The 16,946-nt window shown below is 35.7% G+C and overlaps 1 protein-coding gene across 6 annotated transcripts in view; it reads right to left on the bottom strand.

Annotated features, from left to right (window-relative positions):
* STXBP5 (syntaxin binding protein 5) overlaps window positions 1-16,946 on the bottom strand; it is a 158,648-nt gene that overhangs the window by 101,464 nt on the left and 40,238 nt on the right. For all 6 annotated transcript variants that reach the window (XM_061428241.1, XM_061428243.1, XM_061428244.1 and 3 more), the window contains 3 exons: window positions 9,376-9,510; window positions 8,965-9,028; window positions 2,788-2,871 (listed from right to left, as the gene is read on the bottom strand). In XM_061428241.1, coding sequence (XP_061284225.1) covers window positions 2,788-2,871; window positions 8,965-9,028; window positions 9,376-9,510 — 283 coding nt within the window. The remainder of the gene's footprint in view (window positions 1-2,787; window positions 2,872-8,964; window positions 9,029-9,375; window positions 9,511-16,946) is intronic.

Genomic DNA, 16,946 nt, shown 5'->3' with positions numbered 1-16,946 from the left:
ACCAGAATGGCAGATATGTAGGTATATATAAATTATACTCTTAATTTTTAGCAAATGTTTCATTATAGGAGAACAGTCTCATAAATCATGACATTAGCTTAAAAAAATTATTTATTTTTGGTTGTGCTGGGTCTTTGTTGCTGTGCAGGCTTTTCTCTAGTTGCAGTGTGCAGCCTTCTCATTGCAGTGGCTTCTCTTATGGCAGAGCATGAGCTCCCAGGGTGTGCAGCTTTCAGTGGTTGCAGCTCCCAGGATCTAGAGCACAAGCTCAGAAGTTGTGGGGCAAGGGCTTAATTGCTTCACTCATGTGTGAATCTTCCCAGATCAGGGACCAAACCCGTGCCTCCTGTATTGGCAGGCAGATTCTTTACCACTGAGCCACAAGGGAAGCCCAATTATACTCTTTTAAATACTTTTCACCTTTTCTTCTGGTATGTAGTTAAAAATACTACTTGGAAACAGCCTGGAAATGGGCTTGCTTAAGCTCTGTTAGGCTAGCTAAGCCAGTTTTTAATGCAGGGCTAGTCTATCCCAATGACAAGGCAATACCTTTGTGAGTATTCTTCTGATGCCCTGACCATTACAAGCATTCTCTGTTCTGTTGGGAATGTGACCTATTCTTAGCCCTGTGTGTGCTATGAGAATTGCTTTACCTACTCCTTTCCAATGAATCTATTCTAAACCTCACACTAATCATTATTCAGTTCAACTTAAGACCAAGGTAAAGGGCTCCTTGTGGATTTTCAAAACTCTCTCACAAGGCAGGTCCCTACATTCTGTTACCTTGTTTTATAAATTATGGATAACTTTCCCCATTTCCCAACTCTGTTTCCTCAATTTAGGGAGACTGCTGGGTTTAATGCAGGTTCCCCCTTGCCCACCTTCCTTCATGGACTGAGACCTGGAAAATCTCTCCAGACCATGAAGTGAAGTGAAGTCGCTCAGTCGTGTCCAACTCTTTGCGATTCCATGGACTGTAGCCTACTAAGCTCCTCTGTCCATGGGATTTTCCAGGCAATAGTACTGGAGTGGATTGCCATTTCCTTCTCCAGAGGATCTTCCCGACCCAGGGATCGAACCTGGGCCTCTCGCATTGTAGGCAGACACTTTACCGTCTGAGCCAGCAGGGAAGCACCTCCAGACCATAAGCTAATGCAACTGAAAAGCTCACCTTTATCCCCTAAGGAATCCCTGTTCTATACTATCTGTTAATTTCTATAAACTGTTCTTACATGTATTTTCCCAGTGTGTTTGTTTAAACTGAGAGGGTAAATTCCCTGTGATTCAATAGTGGCTAAAGCCAAGATAACTATTTAAATTACAAAAGCAAACAGAAAAAAGTCAAATATGCTTTCATTTTGACACAACAAACAGCTCTACAGGCCAAAGCTTCCAGAGAAATGACAAGAACTCTTTATTAAAAATACTCTTTTAAAATAAACTCAAGATCTTGACTGGTAAACAACAGAATATTTATTAACTAAAAGGCTTTAAAATACACAAAAAAAGTATACAGTTATGAAAACAAAATTCTCTTTCGGTCAGGCTTATAAAGATAATATGCAGACATTTACAAAGTATTCCTAGTTTTGCTATAGTTACTCAATGTAATCTGTTTGACTAACTGAGAGCATCAATATGAACACATGACATTTCTTAAAAATAAACAAAAAAACCCCACACATTTCCTAGATCTATTCTCTGAATTAGAAATTATGAACACTCCTGGTAACCAAATTATGGTCACCAGACACCATTTCTCACCGAAAGAACCCAGTTTCACGGAAAAAGATACTCTAAATTTGGGACAGAAATATTCAAGTTTAATAGGTATGCTTTGTTCTAACAGATGGCAAAGAAGCTATCCAAGACTATTATCAAAGGACTCAGGAAACAAATGGAAGAGATTCACTGATGAAAGACGGGACAATTTGAAAATCAGTAAGGCTAATAACGGTAGTGTACTGAGGCATATGAAATAATGTTTAAATCTTTTAGTACATAGTGAAATGGGAAACAAAATCAAATTGCTTATCATTAATGTTGCTAGAGAACAGCCCCTTTTACTGAAATAAAAGAAACAAGCATTTATCCTGCCTTTCCTATCCAAATTGTACAACTATATAATCAAAAGAGCGGGTGAGAAGCTTCTCTTTACAGAAGTATCCCAGATAATCGATAGAGAAGGAATCATAAAATTAGAACCTCTCTACTTTGCAACAACTGCATGGTAATGGATTTAGGCCTTGAACATAACTGACTGCTATTATCACAGACACTACTGTTCAATCTGGGTGAAGAGCATCAGCATCATCTAAGAAATAGTCCTGCTAAAAACAAAACAAAAAAATGAACCTACATTTGGTCGTCTCAATAAACCATCCAATTTATAGGAAATCTGAAGGCAATAAAAGTCTTTTTTTTTATTAATCACAATCTTTATTTGGATTCTAAAGCAAGCAAGCTATAAATATTTCCAGTACACTATCATTTGTATAAAATAAAAAGCTAGCACACATTTATTAATTTGCTTGTAAATGCAGAAAATACCTCTGGAAGAATACATGAGAAAGTAACATTGGGATGAGGTAAGGGAATTGGATGGTCAAATGACAGGAGCCGGAGAGATCATTTTTGTGTCTTTTGAGCTATGTAAATATATTATATGATACATATGCAAAAATTTGTGTGTTACAGTAACCACAAAGATTGCCTAAAGTCATTAATTAAAGAAGTTCTGAGAGAAGCCATTGTGAAGTGGAGAAATGACAAAAGCAATGTTATTACCTCATCGTAGGTGTATCTATAGTCTGCTTTCTTTGACTTGAGGTCCCATAACACTACTGTTCCAGATTCAAAGCCAATCAAAAGCTGTAATAAAAGAAAATGCCACATTACCTAGGATTGACGTTAGTCATGTGAAACATTTACTTGCTGACAATACAGATAACTATTATCATTCATATGCTTTGGCTACAAAATTATAGCATCATTAAACATCTGCATTGCTAATCGCTAATCACATGGATGACATATGGGAATACTGCATTGCATATTCATACACCTTTGATCATTAGGATTTCAACATACATCATACAACCGATCATTGAAAATGAAAACAGTACCATTTTGAAGTCCAGAATGTACATTTCCATTCATTAACTTACTAATAAAAATTTACATGTGCTTTAAAGTTTACAAACTTCTCTAATTTAACACACTATCAGGCAATATCATTTATTCATTTACTGATTAGTTCCAAATTATATCTAGCCTAGACCTCTCTTGTGAGATTCAGACTTATAATTCTAATGGTCATATGTTCACATATTATTCCACAAGAACCTCAAAGCAAATGTATCCACAACTGAATTCATTATTTTTTTCCCTACTGTCTTTTTCTGGTATTTCCTGTTACAGAGGCTTTCTCAGTATTTTTAAAAATATTCTTTAAGAAGCTCAAGTAAAAACTTTGGCGTCATCCTTAATCCTAATGTCTCTCCCACTAGGTAAAATCCTCAAGTAATTTAAAAATTACACTCATATATAATTTATTATTTTTCCACTTTCAATACATCTCTCCTGGTTCAATACACAAAGATCTCTTTTCTAGTTTCTGGTCTCTCTGACTCGCTAGTCTTGTTCCTTATTTACTTCACTTCATATCGTAGCTAGTCTGATCATGTAATGTATTCTTTTATTTAAAAATTTTAATGCTTTATGCTTATTTTTAGGATCAAGTCCAAACTGAATAATCTGACCTACAAGATATATCATGGTCTGACCTCTGCTTAACCCCTCAGCTTCATGCTGTTCCACATTCCTATTACCCAATACATTTCAGTATATCTTTCAGGTCATGTTCTCTCTTACCTTTACGCCTCTGCACATGCTGTCATCCTAACTGGACCACTTCGTCTGAAGTCATCCTTTTTGCCTGACTAATCCTACTAATCCTTCAGGTCATTTTAGCTATCACCTCCTCCTGGAAGCCTTCCTTGACCTACCAAATTAAGTCAGTGCCTTCTTATATGCTCCAACAGCAACTTGTACATTTTTTAGCCTGAAAGGTCACTATACAATTTAATAATGTCCTTTTCCTTATCTGAATTCTCTTGCAGACTATAACATTGGTTTATTTAAGCAAGATTTGGTTTTATCTTGTTTACTACTATACTTTTAACATAAGACATACAGTCTAATATAGGTCCTTAATCCATTTTTTGTGAATAAATAAGTTCTAGAATGAAATCCATGTTGCCTCACAAACTGCCTACTGTTTACACTGGCATTTTATAAATAATTGTGTTTTGTCTGCTTGTAAGCTCCTCCCTTTTTCTTCACTTTTCGTGTTGCTTCCTTGGGTAAGTCTAACCAGTTCCTCTGGACAAAGATGCTCCTTCTCCATATTAATACATGCATTTTCATCTCTAGTCTCCATAGATGTCTCTAGAATCTAATATACTAACACATAGTAGATATTCAATAAATATTTGTTTAATAAGTACATGAATAACCAGCAACTAGTCAATAATCATTCACGTAATCTGGAGATATGAACAAATTTGGAGGCAGGCCCAGTAATTTTCACTAAATAGTAACTTAGTGTATTTTCAGTGTATAGGGGCACTCAGAAGACCCAGTCATTGAAACTAATAAAACAAATTTACATCTTGGTACGAAGTAGAGCTAATTTTCCTAACATAAACTCTTCTTTCCTTGACCATCTGTAATACATACTCCTTCTGGGGAAAAAAACTGGTATTTGTTTCCTTTACCCTTTTTAGTCCTTCTAAGCATCCTGGACATGTATATGGCATTTTCTGACGGGGGAAGTAAGAGAGAAACTTCAGGAGTAAGAAAAGAGATGGAAAAAGATAACATTTAAGAATCAATGTATAGTGTATATTTTATGTATAGTGTAAAACAATACTGGATTGTTCAGGACACAGCTAACTTACAGTCTAGGCCCAGATCTACCAATAGTAACTATTCAACTTAAATATTTTACCCATCCAGACATTAACAACGTAAGAGGATTATAGTAAACTTTAACCCCTCCAGCCAGCTTTACCTTCCTACAAATATCAGAAATCTGTGCCAACAAGTTAGACTTTAACCCCTATAATCTCCTAAACAGTAAAAAATAGAAGAACTGAAGGATGTGGTACTTATAAACAGAAAATTCAAAGCTTATTCCCACTAGAATCTTCTATAACTCATAGAAATGTTAATTTTTTAACAGTACTATTGATGAATTTTCTTTGAATTTTTCTCTCATAAAAAGCATTCATCAGGTATACTGATACAGCTCTTCACATTAATACGTGATCTACATCTTACAGAAGATATGTAGCATAATGGAGAGTACTCTGAGGTTGAAATCAGAGAAATCACTATTCAAAATCCCAGCTCCATCAATATCTAGCTTTGTACCTCTGGAATACATAACTGGATCAAGTCTCTGCCTGATTATTTATAAAACAGGGAAAACAGCTCACTTAAGATTTGTTGGCAGGATCAAATAAAATTAGTGCACATAAAGTGGAAAGCAGTGCCCGACAAAGTAGGGGTTAATAAATGGTAGTTATTACTGTTAAGTAAGGGGTTTGACACGAACACTTAACTTTCTTTGGCCAGGACCTATGCTTAATGTGGCAGCGTCATCCACCATAAGGTTAGCTTTGAAAGGACATATCCTATCACCTTACCTCTTTTTTCAGTGACACAATGTCAAAGAGATCTTTAGAAATAGGTGTCAGTAGCATGAAGTAAAATTTTCTATTAGAAACCAAAAGTTAGATAATATCATCTGTTCTAGTACCCTAATACGTAAAAATGTTTGAAAGAGATTAATTCTGGGAATTAAGGAGGATAATATAATGCCACGTTTCAAAAAATGAGGATGATACAAATTTTTTCAATTAAGTACATATTGAACCAGGATTCCCAGGTCATGCTAGTGGTAAAGAACTGCCTGTGAATGCAAGAGACATAAGAGACATGGGTCTGATCCCTGGGTTGAGAAGATGCCCCAAAGAAGGAAATGGCAACCCATTCCAGATTTCCTGCCTGGAGAATCCCATGGACAGAGGAGCCGGCAGGTTACAGTTCAGAGAGTTGTAAAGAATCATATATGACTGAAGTGACTTAGCACAAACATATTGAACAGTTATTATTTTATTGCATGTTGAGTGCTATAGAAAATATAAACTTGCATAAATACTATCTTTGTGCTCAAGGAGTCCTTCAAGTTCAGGGGAGTTGAGATAACACATTTCTAATTCAAGGCAGTATGTGGTAAATACTGTAAAACTTGCACAACTAAGGTGCTAATAAATTTGGAAGTGATAAAGCATTTTATGTCAGGATTATCAAGAAAGGTATCATGAAAGATATGATATTTTAATCTGAGCCTTAAGATGTGAGTAGGAATTCAGTAGAGAAAGAACGGTGAGAAGGAATTCTGAACAAAAGGTCTTACATAAATAAGTCACGGAGATAGTAAAGAGCAGCTCACATTTGGGCAACAGTAACTATTTGCTTCAGCACAGTGTTCAGGTAAGGATGTTCTCAAAGATAATGAAACCTAGGGTTATGTTGTACAGAAACACTGCTCTGTTTGTTTGATAATACAGAACCACTGAAAGCTTTGGAACAGGAGAACAAGAAGATTAAAATGGCACTTGAGGAAGACTGATCTGGAGACGACTCAAGAATGGGTTGGAATGCCTTGAACTGCAGTAGGGGAAGGAGACTGAATAGCAAAGTGACACTGCAGTGGAAGGACTGAAATGATTCAGTGACGGATTCAGCGTAAAAGAAAGGGAAGTTTTCAGCTCTTCTACCAGGTCCCCTACCTAAAGGCTGGCTTTTAGACAATTATCTTATACCAAAAATAAATAAGTGAAGATACAGGTTACTATAACTTGCTTCATGGAAAGTTTCTCTCAAAACATACAATGGCATGATAAAGTCAGCTCCCAACAGTACAGTACAGCCATCCTTTTGTTTTCTGTGTCAAATAAGAGAACAGTGTTAACACAACATAGAAGCATCACTACTCCCAGTAATTAAAGAAAGGAAAAACCTGAGTAAACTGCATCACAAAATCCAGAAGGTTCATTTCACTGATTTCTGATAGTGATTAACTTCCTGGTATTTATGCAAACTAATTATCATGAAACTTTATAAGTAGAAAAAACGTAATTAAAAAGAACTGAGACTGGTTTAAATTATGAAACAGATTCACGAAAAGAAAATTTTACTTTTTTTTAGTGTACTAAAGAAACTAAACTAAATTTTATTGCTTTTCAGGGTATTAAGGAACCTAAATTAACAACAGCTAGGTAATGACTGCATGGAACTGGTTTTGAGTATAAAAAAAGTATTATTTTCAAAAATACCTATAACATGAGCCTTTGATTAATATTAACTTTGGCTAATAAAATAAAAATGCCAAAGCCTTTGACTGTGTGGACCACAACAAACTGTGGAAAATTCTTAAAGAGAATAGCAGACCTTACCTGCCTCCTGAGAAATCTGTATGCAGGTCAAGAAGCAACAATTAGAACTGGACACGGAACAACAGACTGGTTTCAAATCACGAAAGGAGTACATCAAGGTTGTATATTGTCACCCTGCTTATTTAACTTATATGCAGAATATATCATGCAAAATGCCTGGCTGGATAAAGCACAAGCTGGAATCAAGATTACTGGGAGAAATAGCAATAACCTCAGATACACAGATGACACCACCCTTATAGCAGAAAGCAAAGAGGAACTGAAGAGCCTCTTGATGAAAGTGATAGAGGAGAGTGAAAAAGTTGGCTCAAAACTCAACATTCAAAAAAAAAAAAACAAAACTCAACATTCAAAAGACTAAGATCATGGCATCTGGTCCCATCACTTCACGGCAAACAGATGGGGAAACAGTGAGAGACTATTTTGGGGGGCTCCAAAATCACTACAGATGGTGACTACAACCATGAAATTAAATGATGCTTGCTCCTTGGAAGAAAAGCTATGACAAACCTAGACAGCATATTAAAAAGCAGAGACATTACTTTGTCAACAAAGGTCCGTCTAGTCAAAGCTATGGTTTTTCAGTAGTAATGTATGGATATGAGAGTTGGACCATAGAGAAAGTTGAGTGCTGAAGAATTGATGCTTTTGAACTGTGGTATTGGAGAAGACTCTTGAGAGTCCTTGGACTGCAAGGAGATCCAACCAGTCTATCCTAAAGGAGATCAGTCCTGAGTATTCATTGGAAGGATTGATGCTGAAGCTGAAGCTCCAATGCTTTTGGCCATCTGATGCAAAGAACTGACTTATTGGAAAAGACCCTGATGCTGGGAAAGATTGAAGGCAGGAGGAGAAGGGGAGGACAGAAGATGAGATGGTTGGATGTTATCACTGACTCGATGGACATGAGTTTGAGCAAGCGCCACGAGTTGGTGATGGACAGGGAAGTCTGGCGTGCTACAGTCCATGGGGTTGCAAAGAGTCGGACACGACTAAGTGACTGAACTGAACTGATTAACCTGAGATTTTTATGAAGAAAAATTTAGGCGAGAGAGGTGTTATGTGGTAAGTATAATAAAAATTGAATAACTACAAAAAGTATAAAAAATAATTCAAAACTAGAAGAAAATGGGTTTTGTCAGGATTATCAGAGAATTGGGGGAATTACTACAAATAAGCAAAAAACAAGTTAATAAGCTTTAATTGTATTTATTAAATTTTATTTGTTTTAGAGTTTTCTTCTTTAAAATGTAAGTGATTTTAATTCTTTCACTTGTTCCTTATAATCTATAAATAAGCAATTGTTTATATGATATACAACCTTTGTTAGCAATCTCAAATTTGCAGAGTAAGCATGATTCCAGAAGAGTTTGCATATGTAAAAAATACTGGAATTCATGCATTTAAATAACAAATATATTTATTTGAAACAATCTACCTTTCCTTCATCCATTGGATTATCACTTATATGGACAACAGGCCCTGGGTGAGATTTAGATGACCTGAAAGAAAAAAAGTTAAGATTTTTTTTCTCAACCAAAAATGGCAATACAACTACACATTTATTACAACAGAAATAACAACTGGAAAATAAAGATATATTTACAAGGGTTGAAAACATTTCAGTAAATGATTGCTATTTTTATTTTACTGAATTCTAGCCTCCAATTGGGGTATGCCATTCAATTCTATAGCTCATATCAAAAATAAGAAAAGTAGCATTATACTTAAAAAAAAAAAAAGTTCTACTAATATTTACTCAGAGAAAAAGAAGTCATACAGTTTAGTCATTCAGCTAAACTGAGGCCTACAGAGTAGAAACACATATGCAACATTTGCTCAAACTCACAGTTCAATGGCTTTATTCCACATAATGACGTAGCCTGAGAGTGTGAAGGACTCCACATTGACAATGTGTATGTTACCTCGTTCAGTGCCCACATAGAGCCACTTACTCTGGAAAGGCAGATGGCAAAATGTAACCCTGCAAAACAAAATATATCCAAAGGAAATTAGGAAAATACTTGGCAAATTTTATTAACAGTATTAGAGGAGTAATACTGATATATACAATTTAGGAAACAAAAAGGATACAACCATCATATTTACCTCACTGCAGTTAATATTCAATTATGCTAATTCTACTTTAATGTCAAATATAAGTCATTACAAAAATAAATAGCAAAACAGAGAAAAGACGAGTTTTGACATTAGTATGTGTTTCATATCTGGCTATTTCAAATCCATTGTGTCACTTCAGGCACATCACAAACTGAATCTGTAAAGCCACAAACTGAGCTAACACTCATCACTCCTAGGCACTACCATATTTCTCAGAAGTTACTGAACACACTAATCCATCTCAATACCTGTGCTGACTATTCCTTCCATGCAAAATACTCCTCCTGCTCACAATTTTCTTTTGCTCAAGATCTAGTTAAAATACCACCTTCATTCAAATCAATATCCCAATACTTTTGTATCTCTATCTGGCTTGCCTTATAAAACAGTCTACCTTTCTTACCAACTTCTACGCCTCTGGAGGGCAAAGATCCTCTGTACTCAGGCTTAGGTAATGATATTGGAATATACTCAAATGATCTCTTTCCAATGATGTAAGAGATATTTGTTGACACATTATAAAAATTTACAGGCATGAATTAAAGTTTATAATCATTCAAACAATTTCAAACATTTTCTAAATAAGCTCAATTGATTACAAGGTAAAGAATGGAACCTACCTTGTCCTTTTCGTAGAACTCATTTTTAGTAAAACATTGTATGTTATGAAACCATATAAACTCATTTTTTTCAGACGTGTGTGTCTTTCAAAATATACTATTTAAGATTTTAATGGAATAGCCCTTCAAATAACATACAATGAAGATAATCACTGCTGAACTCTTTAAATGACACTAAGCATTAGACAAGATACAACATACCGAACATTTGTTATTCCTATTAACATAATTTCATCACAGAGAAATTTCAAGATGAAAACACTTCAAATACATGCAACTCATGGTCTCACTATTTCCCAAAGGTAATAAAATAGATAATTACTTAAGGTTCATCATCTATATTTTTTGTTAGTGGTTTATATGACAGCATGTCATCTTTCCAAAGGATTTATGTGTAAATTGAACAAAGCAAAGAAATGACTACTGAATCAAAAAAACATCTTATAGTATCTTACTACTTTTTGGGCTTCCTTGGTGGCTCAGACAGTAAACAATCTGCCTGCAATGTGGGAGACCTGGGTTCGATCCCTGGGTTGGAAAGATCCCCTGGAGGAGGGTATAGCAACCCACTCCAGTATTCTTACCTGGAGAATACCATGAACAGAGGACCCTGGTGGATTCCAGTCCATGGTGTTTCAAAGAGTAGGACATGACTGAGCAACTAAGCAAACACACATTACTCCACAAGGCAGTAAGTCCACAGTACTTTTACAAAAACTTAGGCCTATATAGGTTTCAGAATTTTCCACATTTTAGAAAGGTACAAATGAGTATTTTGTGTATTACCTAGTACAGTGGTGTGTTAGTTGCTCAGTTGTATCCGACTCTTTGTGACCCCATAGGGTGTAGCCCACCAGTCTCCTCTGTCCAAGGGATTTTCCAGGCAAGATTACTGGAGTGGGTTGCCATTTCCTTCTCCAGAGGATCTTCCTGAGTATGTAAGTACATGGGTGCTAAGTCATTTAGTCGTGTCTGTTCCTTTGCAACCCCATAGACTGTAGCCTGCCAGGCTTCTCTGTTCACGGGATTCTCCAGAAAAGAACACTGGAGTGGGCTGCCATGCCCTTCTCCAGGGGATCTTCCTGACCGAGGGACTGAACCCATGTCTCTTACATATCCTGCTCTGGCAGGTGGCTTCTTTACGTGGTAACATCTGGTGAATGCACTGATTATTTTTGAGGAATAATTTCTGGCAATTGCGTTTACTTGAGACATAATCATCATATAACAGTAGTTTTGGGTGTACAACATAACACTTCAACATATGTATATATTATGCAATGATCACCACAATAAATCTAGTTATCCTCCATAGATACAGGTATAGTAAGAATTTTTTTTCTATGATGAGGACGTTTAATACCTACTCTCTCAGAAAAGTTGAAATATGTAACACTGTGTTATTACCTATAATTACTGGTGGTTTCTTAAAAAGCTAAATGTACACCTACCATATGAACCACCCATGCCATTCCTAGGTATTTAACCAGAAGAAGGAAAGTGTATGTACAGGTCTACACAAGACCTGTACACAAATGTTCATAGAAACTTTGCAAGAGCCCTAAAGTGGAAATAAACCAAAGGTCCTTCAACAGGTAAATAAACAAACTTATATATTTAGAATATTATTTTAAGTGTTATATACTTAGAATATTATTCAGTAGTAAATAAAAATAAACCATACATGCAACAATACCAATTAATCTCAAAGTACTGAAGATGAGGGAAAACCAGACAAAAAAGATATACTACATGGTTCCATGTACAATTTATATGCAATAAGACTAGACTATTCGCTCAGTCGTGTCTGACTCTTTGCGACCCCGTTTATGGGATTCTCCAGGCAAGAATACTGGAGTGGGTTGCCATTTCCTTCTCCAGGGGATCTTCCCGACCCAGTGATAGAACCCAGGTCTCCCGCACTGTAGGGAGATGCTTTAACCTCTGAGCCACCAGGGAATCCCTTTATATGCAATAGAAAAATGTAAACTAATCTATTGTAACAGAAAACAAGTCAGTGCTTGCCTGGAATTGTGGGGTAGGGACCAGCAACAGAAGACAGGAGGGATTACCACAGGAAACATTCTGGGATGACGGGCAGGTTCATTATTTTGATTATGGTGACAGTTTCATGAGTGTACGTATGTGTCAAAACTTATCAAACTGCACACTTTTAAATTTGTGCAGTTTACTGTATGTCCATTATACCTAAATCAAGCTTTTTAAAATAAATTTTTCAGAGCTGTGTGGTTTTAGGAATTATGAAAAAAAGATTGTGACTCTAATACAACTGCCTTGGTGTAACTTCCAGCTCCAACACTCACTAGCATGACCCTCAGGAACCCACTCAATCTCTTAGAGCTTTAGTGTCTAAGCAGCAGAGCCTCAGTGAAAGGATCAAATAGACAAAGCATGGTAGATGCTTAAAATGGGGCCTTGACATATGTAAGTGCTCAATAAGTGTTAGCTAATTATTATAAAAAACTAAACGCTACTCTACCAATTAAGTTATAGGCAAATTTTAACAACATGAAGAAAATAAATTACACTAATAGCATGCCAGGTACAAAATGAACAATGCGATAAATATCATAAACTATCTCATTTGAAATGTGCCCTAAAGTGAAACATGAGTATAGCTGAAACATTCTGAAAATTCAAAAATAATTTCAAAATAAGCCAAAATCATGAGTTGGACCTAAAAAAAAAAAACAAAAAAAACCCCAGAAATATCCATCTTCCTGATCTGTACTGCTTTTTTGCAATTATCCATTATTCTTCAAAAAAGCAGTAGTTACTGGCTTAATACAATTACATGATCCACCTTTGATTTTAATACTAACATTATTTAAGTCATATGTTTACAAAGTTTAAACTTACCTCCTTAATGGTAGAGATTTTGGATATATCATACAATATTTTCTGTTCTTAGCACAGCAACACCACACTACAGCTGTTTCTCAAATATTTAAAGTGAAGTCAGAACAAATTCTTTACTGTTCAGAAAGAAATCTAGAGTTTTTCCCTAGACTCACTTTTTCAATATTAGTTACCATAGTAAGGTTTTTTTTTTCCCTCCAGTCAACTATAAAACCAACTTACATTGCTGGGAAATTTTAAGCATCTTTATCTTTTAATCTTTATCCTATTTAATGTTTAACATTTTAAGAAGGAACTTAAAATGTTTACTTACTGATCTGGCACAAAGACTTTAATATTATCCCTAGAATGAGTCTTGTACACTTAAAAACAATACGAACCATAGGGGTATATTTGTACAATGCCCCACCAAATTTAAAACTTACTCAGTTCCAAAACTACCTTGATTATTTAAGTCAATTGAGGAGGGGGAAAGTCAAATGTTTTTTTTTTTTTTTTATCACAATTAACTTGATAATTTCTTAACTAGCAAATTTTCATGAACATATTGGATTAGGAATATAATGAGAAAAATAAAATTCCATGTTGCAATCAAATAAAACAATACCATGCCAGTGCCTTAGGGAAAGGCCAATAAGAAAATATGGTTCCTCGAAATGCACTACTAAAATGAAGCAAGTCAATCAACATGCTTTACAAAGAAATACAAGATTCTAAAATTTGGGGCAATTTAATTAGTCAGTTACCAAAATACGAAGCTGGTGGTTAACACAAACTGGACTTGACTTACTATAATGAGCTAGTGTCCTTTAAATTTGTTATACAAACATGACCTTATTTCCTTGTTACAAAATAAGAATCTTAGTCTTCTCTGTTGGAAATTAAGATATATAACTAAGGAAGCTTTTTATTAAATAATTAAATTGGTGAAAATTTATATTAATTGGTTACTTAAAAAGAATAACATGTATTGGCATACTAAAAACTATATGCACATTTTGTTATTTAATGAATCTAAGAAAGCAATGAAAAACGTCAGTTTTCATTCCAATCCCAAAGAAGGGCAATGCCAAAGAATGTTCAAACTAACACACAACTGCACTCATTTCACACACTAGCAAAGTAAAGCTCAAAATTTTCCAAGCCAGGCTTCAACAGTCTGTGAACCATGAACTTTCAGATGTTCAAGCTAGATTTAGAAAAGGCAGAGGAACAAGAGATCAAACTGCCAACACCTGCTGGATCAAAAAGCAAGAAAATTCCAGAAAAACATCTACTTTTGCTTTATTGATTATGCAAAAGCCTTTGACTGGGTAGGTCACAACAAACTGCAGAAAATTTTTCAAGAGATGGGAATACCAGACCACCTTACCTGCCTCCTAGAAATTTGTATGCAGGTCAAGAAGCAACAGTTAAAACTGGAAATGGAACAACAGACTGGTTCCAAACTGGGAAAGGAGTACATCAATGCTGTTTATTGTCACCCTGCTTATTTAACTTATATGCTGAGTACATCATGCAAAATTCTGGGCTGGATGAAGCACAAGCTGGAGTCAATATTGCCAGGAGAAATATCAATAACCTGAGATACACAGATGACACCACCCTTATGGCAGAAAGTGAAGAGGAACTGAAGAGCCTCTTGATGAAAGTGAAAGAGGAGAGTGAAAAAGCTAGCTCAAAAATCAACATTCAAAAACTAAGATCATGGCATCTGGTCCCATCACTTTATGGCAAACAGATGGGGAAACAATGGAAACAGTGACAGACTTTATTTTCCTGGGCTCCAAAATCACTGCAGATGGTGACTGCAGCCATGAAATTAAAAGACGCTCACTCCTTGGAAGAAAAGCTATGACCAACCTAGACAGCATATTCAAAAGCAGAGACATTACTTTGCCAACAAAGGTCCATCTAGTCAAAGCTATGGCTTTTCCAATAGTCAAACAGGGATGTGAGTGTTGGACCATGAAGAAAGTTGAGTGCTGAAGAACTGATGCTTTTTAACTGTGGTGTTGGAGAAGACTCTTGAAGAGTCCCCAGGACTGCAAGGAGATCCAACCAGTCCATCCTAAAGGAAATCAGTCCTGAATATTCACTGGAAGGACTGATGCTGAATCTCCTATATTTTGGCCACCTGATATGAAGAACTGACTGGGAAAGATCGAAGATGGGAGGAGAAGGGGATGACAGAGGATGAGATCGTTGGATGGCATCACCAACTCGATAGACATGAGTTTGAGCAACTGTCGGCAGTTGGTGACAGACAGGGAAGCATGGCATGCTGCAGTCCATGGGGTTGCAAAGAGTTGGACACAACTGAGTGACTGGACTGAAGAAAGCAATCCATGATGGAAATCTAATTTTTTTCAGTAGAAGTAGTCATGAAACAAAGGGGACTGAACTATCATTTCAAAAAGAGTTCAGATCAAAAGATGTGAAAAATACTGGAAATAAGGTTTCTACAATGAACCAAATATCACATATGGAAAATACTACAGTGATAGCTCCAGAAGATCTCATCTCCACCCACCGTACACTCTCTCCTGCACCATCTCCCCAACGCTAATGCTAGGATTGGTAATGTGACTTTACTGAGCAACGGAACTTTAGTTGTGCCACAAGCGGAGACTGAAAAGAACTTGCACGTTATGGCTTCCCTCTTCCTTATACTTTTGGGACCCAGATGCCATGTGATGAAACCCAGAAGAAACTTCTGGAGACAATGGCCCAGTCCATAGCAAGCATCAACCATCAGACAAATGAGAAGGCAAGCCTAGATCACCCAAGTCAGTAGAGCAACCACATGAGTGTGGTACATTGACTACAGGAGAAAACGACTCCTGCGAAGCCCAACTCAAGTGGCTGATGCAGAGAATGGTAAGCAAACAAAATAATCATTATTTTAGCCTCTTAAATTTTGGGATGTTTTGATATTCAGGAATAGATAATTGATCTATTACATAATATAATCTATTCAACTAAAATTTTTAGTTGAAAATGAAGTCATGAAACATGGGCAAACCAATTCTTAAAGCTCTAGAGTTATGTTAAAAAGGCCTCAGGAAAACTTTTTAGGAATGTAAGTGTATTTATCATGAAGCTAAAACATTACCTGTGATTAAAATCAAATTCATAACTATTTTTTTCATGTACTTTTATCATAAAGATTTTTTAATTTTCAGGTGATAAACATCATAATAAATGACAGTGACTTCAATTTTTACTAATACCAGGAAACCAAGTTAAGTTTATGTGCTGACATTATTAAGGGAAAAGGTTATACTAAAAATAATTTATAATACCACATATAGTTGAGACCACATGGAAAACATTAAAACCCAGTAAACACTAATAAGGTTAAATAAGAATGGAATATTAACTTGAGGCTGAAAAGAAACTTTAAAATGAACAAGTTGAGCCAAAAAAATAAAAAGTGTGAATGAAACTAATACATTAGAAATACACAGATAATAAAGTTGAATTCCTTCAGTGTGACACTAAATTGAGCTGTATTCTAACTCCCTATACTGAACTTACACATAAATGTATTTAATGTACACAAAGTATTACTGGGAACACAACAATTTTTATATTTGCTTGAAGAACTTTAAAAAAATGTGCAATATGTTAACTGTTAGGGAGTGATACAAATATTCTATTCACTATCCTTAGCAGCAATCTGTCAAATACTATGTAGTCAATAAGCACTGTAAGGAAGATTTACTATTACCAATTTTCTTTAACAGGAGAACACAAACAGCCTCCTATATTGAAATTAACCACCCATAAAGAAGGG

Source organism: Bos javanicus, chromosome 9 (genome assembly GCF_032452875.1).
Source record: "Bos javanicus breed banteng chromosome 9, ARS-OSU_banteng_1.0, whole genome shotgun sequence".
Taxonomy (NCBI): domain Eukaryota; kingdom Metazoa; phylum Chordata; class Mammalia; order Artiodactyla; family Bovidae; genus Bos; species Bos javanicus.
The sequence above is the reverse complement of the archived record's forward strand: the minus strand, read 5'-3'. Positions and strand labels throughout refer to the sequence as shown.